This window comes from Chanos chanos, chromosome 7 (assembly GCF_902362185.1).
Source record: "Chanos chanos chromosome 7, fChaCha1.1, whole genome shotgun sequence".
NCBI classification, from domain to species: Eukaryota; Metazoa; Chordata; class Actinopteri; order Gonorynchiformes; family Chanidae; genus Chanos; species Chanos chanos.
The window spans coordinates 27,114,512-27,130,796 of record NC_044501.1 but is presented as its reverse complement, the minus strand read 5'-3'; the positions used below and the strand labels follow the sequence as shown (position 1 = coordinate 27,130,796).

General features: G+C 42.3%; 1 protein-coding gene across 2 annotated transcripts in view; it reads left to right on the top strand.

Annotated features, from left to right (window-relative positions):
• Positions 1 to 16,285, top strand: part of LOC115816745 (serine/threonine-protein phosphatase 2B catalytic subunit alpha isoform) — an 85,148-nt gene that overhangs the window by 38,571 nt on the left and 30,292 nt on the right. For both annotated transcript variants that reach the window (XM_030779838.1, XM_030779839.1), the window contains exon 2: positions 3,443 to 3,643. In XM_030779838.1, the coding sequence (XP_030635698.1) occupies positions 3,443 to 3,643 (201 nt within the window). The remainder of the gene's footprint in view (positions 1 to 3,442; positions 3,644 to 16,285) is intronic.

The window sequence follows — 16,285 nt, the reverse complement described above, 5'->3', positions numbered from 1 at the left end:
AGTGTGAGGTCGTGTTACAGAGAGCACTGGTGTTTACAGATGTGAGGTTATGTTACAAAGAGCAATGATGTTACAGTGTGAGGTCGTGTTACAGAGAGCACTGGTGTTTACATATGTGAGGTTATGTTACAAAGAGCAATGATGTTACAGTGTGAGGTTGTGTTACAGAGAGCACTGGTGTTTACATATGTGAGGTTATGTTACAAAGAGCAATGATGTTACAGTGTGAGGTTGTGTTACAGACAGCACTGGTTTTTACATATGTGAGGTTATGTTACAAAGAGCAATGATGTTACAGTGTGAGGTTGTGTTACAGAGAGCACTGGTTTTTACATATGTGAGGTTATGTTACAAAGAGCAATGATGTTACAGTGTGAGGTCGTGTTACAGAGAGCACTGGTGTTTACAGATGTGAGGTCATGTTACAAAGAGCAATGATGTTACAGTGTGAGGTTACGTTGCAGAGAACAGTGGTTTTACAGTGTGAGGTTGTGTAATGGAGAACAGTGGTGTTATATTGTGAGGTCGTGTTACAGAGAGCAGTGGTGTTGCAGTGTGAGGTTGTGTTACAGAGAACAGTGGTGTTGCAGTGTGAGGTTGTGTTACAGAGAGCAGTGGTGTTGCAGTGTGAGGTTGTGTTACAGAGAGCAGTGGTGTTGCAGTGTGAGGTTGTGTTACAGAGAGCAGTGGTGTTGCAGTGTGAGGTTGTGTTACAGAGAGCAGTGGTGTTGCAGTGTGAGGTTGTGTTACAGAGAGCAGTGGTATGTTAGTGTGTAAGGCACTGCCTCTGACTTCACCACAGGGCGTCACCCTGAAATCCTCACAATATCCCATTACTCAGATTATGATCAGCTGTTTTGACAGGCATGAACAATATAGTACAATCAAAATTAATCATTAACATTTTTAGACAACTGCTTCAGAACTTTACAAACTCACAAAGCTTGATGAGAAACCATTATTTCTTCATTGGATAGGCTACACTGACATGTATTTCATCAGATGACATTTACAAAAAGCTGTATTGTTATGGTTAATTTATACATTATTACAAACTGAGCCTGCTAACTACACATTTGGTCATGGTGTTTAGTGCCTGTGACAGATGACATGAAATGTATTTCATAGTATAACCTTTTGAATGAGCACAAAGCCCCAGAGCCAAGTTCAAGCTTATACCCAATTTCATTTATACTGAGCCTGGAAAATGTGATTAGTCATGGTGTTCAGGCTAATGACAGTAGTTGGTGCAGACACGATCACACACGGTGGAAATGAGAAACTCGACAGTTTCTTCGTGTCTTGAGCAGAGATCAAGTGTCTTTTCATGGGACCATCTCGTTAATTGGTCAGTCATCTAGTAAGTAATGTGTGGGTTAAACGCATTGTAATTTATATTCCGTGATACCAGTTACTGTCTCCGCACTCTTCTGTTCCATTGTTAGCAGTTCATGTAGCAACAAGAAACATTTTGGCTGAGTGGCGATCTGAAACCAAGGATAGAGTTATGTTGTCATGGTGTTCCAGTTATCTTTTTATATCTGTTTACCCTTCAATACTTCCACACATTGGATATAGACCTTGTCTACATACCAAACATTCGGTCCAGGAAGAGATCCTCAGGGTGATAATTGGAACAGAGGCATCATGTGATATAAAATCGAAACTCCTGACTTGGACCAGAAAAAAAAATTGTGATCTAATATATTTTTGTGTGACTGGACACTAATAAACAGCACTGTTAACAAATGCTCGTATGTAAATGACATGTAAACAATGACACAATTAGCCAGGTTATGGAGATAGCCAATGGTACATTATCTAGAAATAGACAACTGGTTGTTTAATTTTTATCATCAAGATTCAGTACAGCATAAGGATGCTTATTAAGGTAATATTCAGCTTTGTGTATTCAGAGGCACCAAGAGTCTTATTTTTTTCATCGAGATTTCCTCTTTTTCATTCGGTTTTCTTTTGAGGTGAACTGTTTCACTGATTCAGTCAGCCCCATTGGCAAGGTCAGCTGAGAAGGCTCTGTTCGTTTTGTGTGTGGTAAGACACAATTACTGGTTGGAGGCCACAAAATGTTAGCTTTACTAATTCCATCATTTCAAAGCTCTCATTAGCTGTGGTTAAAGAGACAGTTTGCAGGGTAGGAAGAGTCCGGAAGGCATTTTGACTCTGTGTAATTTACCAGATTGCGCATGGTGCGTGGAAAGCCTTTTTGTTTGTTTATACATCAAAAGCTCTTCTTTTGTTTGAACTCTAGCTCTGTCGCAGTACATGAAGGATCCATTGGAAATTTGACATCTTATGGAAACATAAATTTACATGTATTTCCAAGACCAAGCCCTGTGTTTCACTGGGGGCTGTTTTCTTTGAAATATATTTGGAAGGCAAAACGACTTGCCATTCAGCGTTCAGCTTAACATAGCCATTGTCTCAGAGGACTACACTTCCAGTGAAATTTTAGGCGAAATAATGGTAACGCTTTCACGGGTTTAATTAGCATAATAGTGAATGAATAGGAGATATTGTACGTGTTAGACTGGAGCAAACGAGTTTGAAATGAATCACCATTGGATAAGAGCTTTTATTTTGCCTGCAGCTGTCTGCTCAGACAAAAGAGGAACAAAAATTCCAATTAAGAGCTGTGTCTTCATTTCTATAAAAAATAAATAAATAAAATAATAATAGTAATAATAATAATAATACCAGATAAATAACAATCCCAGGACCAGGTCTCAATCTAATCTGTGATATTTAAATTCTTACATTTAAATAAATCCATTTTTTAAGAATTCACATGTGTATTTTTTTCCCTCAGACTCTAAAGAAACCATCAATAAGGTTTCTGTATTTTCCTCTCAGATTAGGTCTGGAATTAGAATGAAAACGCTTTGCTATGAAGATGCTTTTAACCTTTTTAAAAGTTTAAAAAGTCTTTGTTGAGTCTTCGTACCGAATGTCAGAAGCATAGATGCTGGGCTTCTTCTCTTTTACCTCAATGAGATAGCAGACTCCTCCTCCAGACAGTCATTACTTTAAATCAAAGCCTCTATCAGGTACATGACAGCAGTCAAAAGACTGTTAATGGCCCATTGTGTTTTCCTTAGAACAAAGATATTGTCCTGCTCTAATTGCATCCTTGTGTGTGCTAAGTGACTTATATCAGGTATAAAGGCATGCTATGGTTGCTCTGGTCCCGAGGTCTTTTTTGATATCATCTTTATATTAAGAAGGATTAGCTTGTCTAATTACCAGTCCTCCGTGGGCTAAATAATGACCTTTTTATGGCATTTCATATCCTTCATTAAAAACTGCTTTCGCCTGGTTACTTACAACCCTGTGCAGTACCATACAAGTTAACTACAATTTAACTAAATGCTAATTAAATCTCTCTCCCTCTCTCTCTCTCTCTCTCCCCCCTGACTTTCCTCAGCCGTCCCGTTCCCGCCGAGCCACAGGTTGACGGTGAAGGAGGTGTTTGACGGTGAGGGGAAGCCCAAAGTGGACGTGCTGAAGGCCCATCTTACCAAGGAGGGGCGTGTGGAAGAGGCCGTGGCCCTCAGGCTCATCGGCGAAGGAGCCGCCATCCTACGCTCAGAGAAGAACCTTCTGGACATAGAGGCTCCGGTCACAGGTCAGACCCGTATAGCCTTTCCTTCAGCTGTAACCAGGCCTGTCATGAACCCCCTCTGTATGGGGACAGTACAGGGTTGCCTCCAAAGATACTTTTCAAGCTGAGAAAAAGAGAGAGAGAGAGAAAAGAAAAGAGAACGTAAACGTGACCCAATCAGAGTCGATTTACATTCTTTTGGCGTTCATGACCATTCATAAGCCCTGGAGGCGGAAACAAAAGACGTAGTCTGACGTAAACAGCGCGTGCTGATGTATGGACTTAGTGGTTCTGTCGTCCTCAGTCCAGCGGCACTATGCTAGATGGGAACAGTTCCAGGCCTCATCGTTATGTCCTCCACTCACTTCCGTGAATCCACCATCGGCGCTCGCGTACTAACGCTGTGGGCAGATGTGGGTTTGGATTTCGTGTTCCCGTAGACTAACATTTGGGCTCTGAGCTGGGAGAAAGAGTTCTGCCTTTTTATGTTGTTCCACATGTTGAGTAGTCAGGGAGGCAGTAGTCCAGTAGGTGTGAATTATTGAGGAGACAACAATCTAGTGTAGTTTGACCTGTAGAGGTGTTTTTTGGACAGGTTTATCACGTTCCTCACCAACACCACAGCGTCTGTAAAGAGGAAGAACACGTGTCTGAGAACACAGTCGTTACTGGTGAAAGCATGTGATCATTCTGATTGGGTGGAGAACAGCTGCAGCACTACTTCTGGTGCTACCAGCTTCTATGGTGACACATCCATGACTGTGTGTTTTTGATGAGTGAGGAGTTTGAACCACGTTCTGTCCAGATTTCACCAGCACTACTCTCAAAGCATAATACTGGCCTGAGGACGACCTTGTGAGGTGGTCTGGACTGTCGCATTCCAGCATGGGCCAAATCAGATTATTCCTAGCATCCATACCAGCGGTTAATGCATCCTAGCATGTTTGGATGACAAAAGTCAATTCCCAGTGTAACAGGGGTCTTTATATGCCTTTGTGTTGCCCTTGTTTTTGTGCCTCCAGTTTGCTTTGGCATTTTTATGCTTTGTTTTGGTTTTTTTTTTGGTTATTACTGTCCTCAGCATGTCCCTTGGCTGTCGCAATTTACTCTACTGGTTTTTAGAAACAATTCCGAGACACACAGTTTGAGAAAAGCCTTTAGACTTATATTACGTGTCTCTGTACATTTTAGTGCTGTTGTACTTTGTGGTAATTTTGACACCATCCAGTGACCTAGAAACCAAAAAAAAAAAAAAGAACAAGGCCAGGGTTCTTTGTGTGGCTCTGTTTTCAGAGAATCAGTGAACAAAGGCCAAACACTTGTAAAACAAAGCTCTGCTCCAGTTCTCCTTATCTCCCCCCCCCCCCCCACCCCACAGTCTACATTTTGTTTGGTGTTACATGACTTAATTAGACTTTATGATGAGTCTCTTTGATGGCTCCATTAACACAAAGCAGAGGGCAAGCCTCCACAACAATGGCAATTATTCTCATCAACCTCCCTCAAGGAAAATGTCCTCCAGATGCATTTGGATTTGTCTTGGGTTTCTCTCTCTCTCTCTCTCTCTCTCTCTCTCTCTCTCTCTCTCTCTCCTTCCCTTTCCCTCTCTTTCTCTTTCTCTCTCTCTCTCTCTCTCTCTCTCTGTCTTTTTGAGTAAGCTGTGTTTGCAAGCCCTTGAAGTAAACACCTCCTCCCTTTCTCATTACTGTTGTCCTCTGTTTTTCCACCGACGCTTAAACCCTCTTTAAAGTACAGTCAAGCTTTCCAGGAATTTTAAGGCGTTTTTTTCTTCTTTTTTTCCCCTCAAAGAGGCTGGTCTGTGTGTGTAAGCTAGGCTAGAGAGGCAGGCTCACTTGGGTTGTGGTTGTTGCAGTGACAAAAGTACAATTACTATTTATGTGGTATTGTTTTTCCCTCTTTCCAGTTGGCTAAGAGATTTTTTTTTTGTGGTATCATTTTGTTTTTCTTTGTTGTTTTTTTTTCTTTTTCTTTTTTTTTTTTGCCTCCCATAGTAAAATCCTCACCTGAGCATTCATGAAAGAGCTAAATCCAGTTTCAAAGTGCATTACAGTAATGAATACTGAGTGCTAGAATTGACACATTTAGGACAGCTTTGTTTAGGAGGAGACTTCTCAAACGGAAATGTAGGTCTGAGGAAATATTGTATGTACTGTTAAAATTGCTAATATTGATACTGCCCCAGCAGTTCTGTGTTTTATAATGCATCTGTTAAATCTGTTTTATAGAACTGTCTGTTTGAATTCTACAATTTCATGGTGATTTCACAACACCATGGTGACTCCACAATGCCATAGTGATTTCACAACACCATGGTGATTTCACAATGCCATAATGATTTCACCATGGTGATTGGTGGTGGCAGAGGTAGCATAGAAATGATGTCAGAACTGAGAGCATGTGTAGAGGGAGACCTCACTTGGTATCAAACACTGGATTTAAGTCATTTTACTCCATATCAAAGGCTTTGAAGTTTTTTCTCCTCGTAGCTCATTTTGAGTGATCTCTTCTCCTGTCACATTCATTTAAGAATTTGACATTTTCACTTTTTAATATGTTAATAGGACAGGTTTCAGTCGTGTGGATTGTTGCAGCTTTAAGACAGGGAAAGTAAAAGGGAAGCACAGAAGCTATGCAGATGGTGTCTAAATGTTTGTGAATTTGCATAAATGTTCACCAGTTCCTAACTCCCAAAAAAAGAAAAACAGACCCACAGCTCACATTTTTAAGGCCTTGTTTTTGATCTCTGAGAATTTCTGTGTCTTTTGACTTGTCGTTGATGAAGAGGAACCAGAATGGTGTCACTGAACGAATGTTACCCTTTTCTTGCAACTTTTCTCACAAATTGTCTTGGGCCTTATGAGATTCTCCCAGACTTTCGACACGATAAAGTTTGGTAGTTTCTTTTTTTTTTCCATGTGAAGAATCCTCACTGGTCTATTCTCTCTTTGAGGTTACCTTGTTTCTTGACTGACACCATCACAGTGTGCTGTCAGGAATGGGCCAAGAGCACATGACTCCAATTTTTGATCTTCAGGTCACACGCAGATGAGACAGTGAGCCAACTTACACTATTGCTGCACTATTTGTGGCTTATTACTTTCTCACCGGGCCATAAATGATTTCCACACCACCGTAGCCCCACACGCACACACACACACACACCCCTGTCCGAATATCGGCACAAAATTAAGCAGGTCAGCTGTTGGACACACTTTGTCCGAGAAGATTCTTGAAGGTTGAACCCAGTTCAGGCACTGCCTCACAGCACAGAGGAGACACTGGCCAACCATTGTCAGGTGTCCATGTGAAATCAACCCACCACCTTCCCCCCCTTGGACAGGTGTGTTGTCCACACTCAGTCTCCCTTTCAACACTCACCGGTGGCCTTTGGTGCTCAGGTGACTGTACGGTTGTAGATGTCGTCCTGGAATAGCGTCATCCTCCAGACACTTTGTTTGCTTGGCTATGCTAAGCCACTTGTAGCATCAAAAGACACAACTAGGCTGGGGGGGCAGACTTTTGAGGTTAAAACTTAAGAAGGTCAGTCTTTGTCCTTTCCAAATTGAGAGAAAAAAGGGACAAAATGTTTAAAAATCCAGGAAGGCACTGCTGTCTCAGAGCCATGTTCAAGGCCATATTGTGGAGTGCTTTTAGCTCAGGCCCTCATTTAGTCCAGAGGCGGGATCAGAACTGCACAGCATCAGCAGAAAAGAAGATTCCGGCAAAAAATTAAGTCATTGTTAAATGCTGAAAAAAGGAAAAATTAAAAGAAAGCAAAAACTTTTTTTTCTTTCTAGACATTGTATTCTAGGGTTTGGTAATGAAACCTATCTCCCTTTTTGGAAGCCCATTATAGTTGGTTGTTTTTGCTGATGTGTTCTTTCTGTACCTTAAAATTCCAACCTTATTGTCCTAATATCCATGACATTTAAAGTTGTGTGGAGTTTGAGGCAGCGAGTGGAACTGGATTTGGAGCAGCACTGACCGTTTTGTGGATGAAGTGGATCAGAGAGAGAGGCTGTAGAATATATATGTGTGTGTGTGTGTGAGAGAGAGAGAGTGTGTCAGCTCGTGACTTGTGTTTCTTCAGATTCTTTTGCACTGACAGGCAATCATGTGATATGACTGAATAAATCCCACAGAAAAAGCACTACAAATGAATATATTTTCATTGTTTGAAGGGAAGGGGTGTTTATATGTGTGTATATATATATATATGTGTGTGTGTGTGTGTGTGTATATATGTGTGTGTGTGTGTGTGTGTATATATATATATATATGTATATGTACACACACACACACACACACATATATATGAGCTTGTGAATTCTGCTTTGCAGTGTGTTAGTATTATGGACTGATTCATGTCATGGTAGTTCTCACCTTCTGGGGGACACTTTTGGTCAAGGAATAAATTGCTAGTGTTTTCTTCAAGGTTAGATTTTTCATTTTATTTGAATCCAAACCAGTTCCATATGATGGGTCTAGATGACACCCCTGGTACCAACAAACTCTTCAAGAGTCCCAGTATTACTATCTTTGTTTCTTTGTACTTTCTTAATTTTCACCTGTTTTTACTTCTGTTCTCCCTTACTCTTCTCCCTTTCGCTGATGTTTCTCCTCATTACTAAGCGATCGGCTAATTTAGCCGTCAAAGCTCATTAAGTCAGTTGGTACACAGTCGATCAAACCTACAGGCCAGTGACTGTTTGGGATACTTTTACAGTGCGCACTGTTACATCTTGGGGGGGGTGCAGTGGGTAGCGCTGTTGCCTCACAGCAAGAGGGTCTCGGGTTCGATTCCCGGCCTTTCTGTGTGGAGTTTGCATGTTCTCCCCATGTCTGCGTGGGTTTCCTCTAGGAGCTCCGGTTTCCTCCCACAGTCCAAAGACATGCAGGTTAGGTGAATTGGAGACACTAAATTGCCCCTAGGTATGAATGTGTGTGTGAGTGTGTTTGTCTATGTGCCCTGCGATAGACTGGCGACCTGTCCAGGGTGTTTCCCTGCCTTTTGCCCTATGAGCACTTGGATAGGCTCCAGCACCCCCTGCGACCCTAATCAGGATAAGCGGCTTAGATAGTGAGTGAGTGTGTGTGTGTGTCTGTATGTGTGTGTGTCTGTGTGAGTAAGTATACGTGTGTGTTTAGTGCGTGTATTGACTGACCGTCATAAGAGGAGTGTGTGTGTCTGGTATGTTTGTTAAGATAGAGGGTCAAAGGGACTTGTCTACACCTACACACTCACTCAACCCACACTCCACACACACACACAGACACACACACATATACATTAAGAGGCTCTCCAAGGCACATGAACTGTTGGAATGGAGCCATTCATCACACCCACTTGCACACTCATTCCGTGGGCTTCAAAACCCCCACCAGCAGTGTGTGGTCTCCTCTCGCTCTCTCTGTCTCCCCTCCTCTCCCTTTTTTTCTCTCTCTCTCTCTATCTCTCGCTTCCCTTCCTGCCCCTAAGCCTCTCTCTCCATCCCCTTCTCTCTGTCCTCATGTTTCTCTCTCCCTCTCTCAGGGCAACAAACCCATTTTCTGCTGTACATAATCATCAATCCTCAAACGAGGACACTAATGATCCAGAGCGCATGGTGTGTGTATGTTGTACGCCTGCAGTGAGAGAGAAAGAGAGAGAGACAGTGTGTGTTTGTGTGGTCATGAATGGGAAAGCTAACGGTAATACCCCTACACTCTGTGGGGAGATGCTTCTGTCTGCAAGGCCACTCCGTCACTGTCACCGTCTGATTGGTCTGTGACTCAGGGCACCTCTGTACATTTGACAGCTATACTGGGGTGTGCCCCCCCCCCCCCAGTCAAGGTCCTCACTGTGATTGGTCTAAGCCCATTACAATCGTCCAGTCATGGTTGTGTCAGCAGGTGTTACTGTAACATTAGTTAAATAAATAGCTGAGTCCTTGGAATTTAGCTTAGCCATTATCTGCAGGGGGTGTCATAAAAAAAAAATTAAAAAAAACATGTCGCCCAATGACATCTTGTCACTTTTAAAGAACAAATCTAAAACACTTTAGCTTGTTTTCAACAGCCTTTAGCTCGTTTGCGGGTTAAAGTTGTTAGCAAAATAGAAAGGAGAAAAAAAAAAGAAAAAAAAAATTCCCTGAGGCCCTTTACCCGCCTGCCTTAATCGGAGGGTAATTTTGCCTCTTTTTGCAGCGTAGCGGTGGTGGTGATACAATGGCCTAACTCGGTGGGCTTGCCCCCAGGATTGGCCTGTGTAGGCCAGCGAGTGGCATTACGCAACGCTCTCGCCCACATGCCAGCAGCCGCTGCCTGTTGATAGGTACTTAGCCGGGGAGATCAATCTCACACAGGGCGAGCGCGAACAATCTTGGTCTCACTTGAGATAATACACTCCCACACATGTTCGTTCAGTGTGGGCTGCTCTGATCGCTGCTAATCGTGACTCTCGCTATGGATGTAGCCTGTATGAGTGCTTTGTGTGGTATGTACATGAACAAACGTGTGTCAGCTCTCTTTCTCTCTCTCTCTCTCTCTCTCTCTGTCACTGAGGCTGTGCTCTGTATGAACTATATAAAAGACAGTACATATCTTTTCCCTGTTACATTCTGTCATGTAAGTTTTTTTTTTCCTATGTCTGTCCCAATAATGTTCTGTTCAAATACACTTTCTTTAATTAGTGGTGTTTCACCATTCAAGACAAGAGCATTTTTAAATGGTTCTGAACTCAAAGGCTGCTGAAGGGAACATCATCCACTTTTCGAGAGGGAGGAAACGCCTGTGGAAGAGGGCCATGAGTCAGTACCTGCTCTGTGTGGCCTTGCCCATTTGAAATCCTTGCTTGCAAAATCCAGGAAAGTTTCATTCAGAACCCCACCTGGGTCTGGGTGTGGGTGTGGAGGCACACTTTGTTCAACATATATTTATGTAAATATAAATGAATGTAGGTTGCTTTTTGCTTCTGATCTGGAAGTAATTAAACATGACAGAACCACTTATGAGAAAAGATTTCTCACGGTTTAATCCAGCATATGGAAGACTTGGTACATGCTTCCATTACTACTGACTGAACCAGAGCTGCGGTTTCAGCTCTCAGAATCAGTGTATGTATGGGATTAATCGTTAGTCCAGAAATACCAAGAGACAGTGTGATTTAGGACCTGCTTGTTATATCACTGTCGAAGTTAAGATCAACTTCATGCCTCCAAGCACCAAGCACATGCCAGTTGCAGAGGATAGAACTGGATAAAGATAATGCTGAGTTTACATATCTTCCTTCACAAGGCTACTGGCCAGTGAACTACACATTACCTGCTCATGCGGCATGTGCTTTTAAAAAAACAAGCAAAAAACCCCCAAACAGCTGTACTCCTCTTCTGTAGCCTGTAACAGAGGCACACACTGGGCTTTTGCTGTTCAGGGCTGATCTGCAAAGGATGAGAGAGATTTTTAATACAGTCCACTTGACCCTTGAGGGTAATCCATCGCTATGGAAATGAAGCTTGTCAGGCCAATCGCCGTGGTTACAGCGTTATCACTGATCTTTGTTGAGCGACTAACAAAAGCCCTGTATGCTCAGACCCTCAGATCTGCCCATACGACTGCACCCAGGAGGCCTGCTCTTGGTTCCCGTCTCCCGGCGCTCTTCTCGGACGAGTCCGACTCCTCTCTGGTGTCGTGTTACTTACCTGGTTCGACAAGCTCTTGTGTTGTTAACGGTCATCACCTAAGTGTTTGGTTTCGTTCGTTCGTTCGATTCTCAGCGAGACCTGTCAGCGGCCCAGAGTTTCCAGTGACGTTAGAGTCTCCACTAACATCTCACTGTGTGAGGTGATGCCTTGACTTCACAAGAATTCTCCAGACACTTATTTTAATTATAAACACCTTACTTTTTAACATTTTTCCTACAGCATTTGGAGTGTGCTCTTGTGCTACACCTGCACAGGGAACCTGCAATAACAAATCATGAGAAACTGGTGGTAGACTGGTAATGCGACTCAGCAGAAACATAGAAGCCATTTAAGCTGATGCTCAGAAGGTCGGCATGCTGTTAGACTGAGCTGCAGTGGTAGGGGGAAGTAAAGCCCTGTGTGTACATTTGGCTATTTGAAAAGTCACTCCTCCAGAGAAACACAAGCCACCGTCGCTGGGCCGTTTCCATGCCGATAAGCAGCGTTGCCACGGCAACGGCGGGCCGGCGTTCCGAAGGCTCCGGGGCTAAAAGACCAGGCGTTGATGACTGAAGTGGTAAGGTAGGAGTCTGAACGTCGGTATGGATTACTCATCTTAATTAGCTCCAAGCCTGCCGATTAAAAACGGCACCGAAAGTTTGGCGATAAGAAGAATAGACCGCTCTGCATTTATGGACGTATCGTAAGAGTGAATTACACTCTGCCCTGACTTTAAATTCCCTCAGTTACCTGCGTTATTATCAACAGGAAGAGATGTAATTCTAATGAAAGAGCTCATAGTATTACCTGTGTATTTAAATGCCTTTGTTCGAATACCCAATGAGACTTACTCACACCCTCCTGAGAAGCACTAATTTGAGGGCCACAGTCTTAGTTAATCTTAATCAGATATGCTACATCCCAAACGCAACACATGGATATGTTTGGGGGGGGTGGGGGGGTGCTGTAGGGAAAACAGATTGGGAAGCACTTCCCTAAACTGCGTAATTTGCATAGGATGGGTTTTCTTAAAAGGGCTCTTGTCGAAACGGTGAAAGCAAGTGTTTACAACGTGCCTGAAGGGAGTGGATTGACTGCAGCGTGTCTGTTGTCTCTGGAGACTCCTAACTCCAGCTAATTGCTTCCCAATGTAGTGCTCCAACAGATGCTAATTGGATGGTTCCAAAAGACATATTACATTTCTGTGCTCAGTGACATTAGAGTGAAACACACACACACACACACACACACACACAAATAAATAGATAAATAGATTTGCAGATCAAAGTTTGTAAATCATCGCCAAGGAACCAATTTGTGTCCAAACAACCACATAATTTCCACTTTCAGAGCTTTCTGAGAGTGCTTCAGCGAAAAGCGTGGAGGTGTGTGGGATAGGTAACATATGTGCCGCTGGCATTCCAAAGTTTTGTTATGTTTTGTTTGTTTTCATTTTAGAGGACTGGAATTTTCAAGCAATTTTCCCTAAAGGCGGTTTGTTGCCAATGAGAGTTGCATTTCTGTTTGGTCCAGAATATTCCTTTGGTAGTTTTTGTGTTAGGGTGATAATGTTTTGTTACGTTAGATACCAAAAACAGTGACAAAGTTCTCTCGGAATATTTTCTCAAGCCATTGTTTTCTGGAACGTTCCAAAGGAGTTTGTATAAAACATTTACTTAAGAGGTAATTGTGTCTGTTATGATTAAAAAGATATCAATCAGAAGTGACATACATGCATCGTACAGAGAGTCTGTACACGATGTCAGTGGCCAGAGAAATGCTGTCTGTCTCCTAGGTGGAGCAGGTATTTAAGAGATTCATTTAAGACTGACGGGCAAATGGAACATGCTAGAAAGTTCTCCTTGACTCAAAAGAACATGATGGGGACTGCTTGTCTTCATTGTTCACCCAGGACAACACAGTTTGTGGTGTTTTTCTGTGGTTTATGCTACGGAAGCAAGAACCCTGTGACCAAGTGACTTCTCTGACGCAAGTTGTGGATTTTATCTCTGAACTTATCAGAAATGGTTTTATTTGATTTACTTTTAAAGGCTGAGGATGCATTGAGTGCAGTTATGTCATTCATTCTCAACAGCCATTTTCTGTTTTTAAAAATACATATTTATATATTTGAGGGGGGAGGAGCAGTACTCAGTGGGCCAGTTTACAGTCCTTGATCTACAGTATACGGTTCATTAATGATTTGTGGTCTTAGTCGTGGGACAAGATAAAGAGATAACAAATGTAATTTGTCTGGCATCTTAACTGCTGGATATTTTTGGATGAAAGACATTTTTTTATTAACTAATGCTGGCAACATAACCTTTGAAACCAGTCACGCAGATGTTACGACAGATCTCTGGAGCATGCAGGCCCGTGGCCTCTCAGCTACTTGCCATGTTATTTACAGCTTGTTGTTGTTTGTTGTTGTTGTTGTTGTTGTTGTTGTTGTCCTTGATGTTGCTGTTGAATGGCTCGGGTCCGTCAAGCGTCTCCTTGCAGAATTCATTAGCATTGTGTGAAATGCAGAAATAAAAGGAACTGACTAATGTTGTTTTCAGATTGACAGACTAACAAAGCAATGTAAACATAAACCACAAAAACAAAATCAGCGCACATACCACCGAGCTGTTAGCAGGCGGTTACACGCTAGGGGGATCGGTTAGTTTAACGCAGACGCGCCTGACAGGAAAGAGGGAAAATATTGATAGGATCTAGCACAAAGGAAAAACAGTTTTCTATGGCTCATCTGTATTTCAAATTGTCATGGTAAAGGAGTCTGTAATTCATTCTGTAACCACGGAAACATATGTCTTAGCTCATTCTGGGGGATTCAGTGTCAGCAGTTTGATTGTCCGGTCTTTATCCCCTCCTACTTGTTCTTGTTGTTCTTCTCCTACTTTTGAAATGACTGTCGGTAACTGTTTGATTGGTGTTCGTGTGTTTTCAGTTCAGTGTCACAGCCAGCTTCATTCTGCACTCACATATAGCGTTGCTCCATCTTTTTTGCCTTGTAGTAGACATATAGTACCATTAGAACTGGTCTTTGATGAAAGCCATCTGTTTTATTTTTAAAACAATCATCATATTATTGCATGATATCATGAGAAATTTATTTTTTTCGAGTAATTTGACGGTTAAATGTGTTTGCAGTGTCACTACAGTGGGGTTGCAGAGCTTAACTGGATGTTTGGACTCTTAAGTTTCTTGTTTTATTAAAGAAAAGGTCAGACAATGGCAAAATCAGTTAGCTGTGAGATTTTGACCTTTAAAATTTTGTCAGTCAGAAAGAGCACAAGTTGAGCCGGCTGCAGCTGCACCATCTCACATATCAGCTTATCAGCTTAAACTTAAAATTTACTGTTTTCTACCTTTGGTGGGTTTTTTTTTTTACAAGGATGTTTTGGTGTAGTGTATTAGATTTGTGTTTTTATCATACTGTAGTATAGTGAGTGAGATTTTCTCTGATCTCTGTAGGTGTTGGTTCACAGATTCAGTTGTCATTCCAAACATGTTCTTGTTACCACTGGTCGTGCCCTGTCAGAGCTGACGGTTTACCTAATGGCATTCAGTTTGACTGCCACATGATGCAACTCTGAAATAGAAATTGCATTCTGTGTTTATTTAAATTTGGTCTGGACACTTATTATTGCATAGACGTCTCTCATTCAAAAGTTATGCACCATGGTTAAATCAGTTGTCCCAGCTCACTGTGTCTGGACTAGTATCACTATCACCACACACACACACAACCCTAACACAGTATATCTATATATCTGTCCAGAAGGCAACAGCCTATTAATTTGATTATGGATGTACTTATGACCTGCATGTGTGAGCTCACAGGAATTATCTCCACTGAATATAAAGTGAGACCAGAGTAACAGTAAGAGCAGTAACAGCGTTACTCTGGCAGAGTAACAGTTTCTACTCAAACAGCAGTTACAGTATAACTCTGGCAGAGTAACAGTTTCTACTCAAACAGCAGTTGCAGTGTAACGGCCAGTTTATAGTTCTGCATATAATCTACGCCATAGCCGCGTACCCTATGCCGTAACCTGACGCACACCTCCCCAGAAATGTAACTGCATGTCATGACAACGCAGACTGCAACAACTGTGATGGGTCTGCTCGGTAGCATCGCGTTTCTCCTACGCATTTCCAGCTGCGTTTTGTTGGTGTAATTGCAGAGCGGCGCAGACGTATAAATGCTGACAACGGCGTAGGCTATGGCATAGCCTCTGCTTAGAGCCTACTGTCACGCTGGTGGTGTGGTGCAGGACCCAAGTGCAGAACACAATGGTTGACGGTGAAAAAACGGAAGACTTTACTGACAAACTGAAGATTAAAATACAAGTGCAAACTAATAACAAAAGTCGATAACAAAAAGGTGCAGCATAACAGTGTGCGCAAAACACAAACAACGATAGACAAAGACAAGGCAAAACACTAGGGCATAAATAGAGGTGGAAACTAAACAGGGCAAAACAGGATTGGATAAAATTAACAAGGTAATAATTAGACAAACAGGTACAGGTGAGGGGCGGAGACAGACAGAGAACAGGAGCACAAAGACATGTCAAACCAAAAGTCCAAAATGGCGGTGCAGGTTGTGACACCTACGTACAACTATAAATCAGCCTTTACTATGGTAGAGTAACACTTTGTACTTAAACAGCAATAACAGTGTAACCCTGAAACAGAGTGATAAAGACTGAGCAATAATGCATCAGGACCCCACCACTGTTAAGTTGGCTAAGACATTGTCTTGCCCACAGCACTAAGCAAGCAGGACCTGCAGTCACATCACCTGTTTCAGAAGATAGCTGTCTCCACATGCAGAGACACAGGGTGATGTCTGTCCACATAGTGTCACAATGGAGGTCTCCCCTATCTATCTATCTATTTATCTATCTATCTATCTATCTATCTGTCTGTCTGTCTGTCTGTCTGTCTCAAGCCAGGGCCACATGGCTGTAGAGAT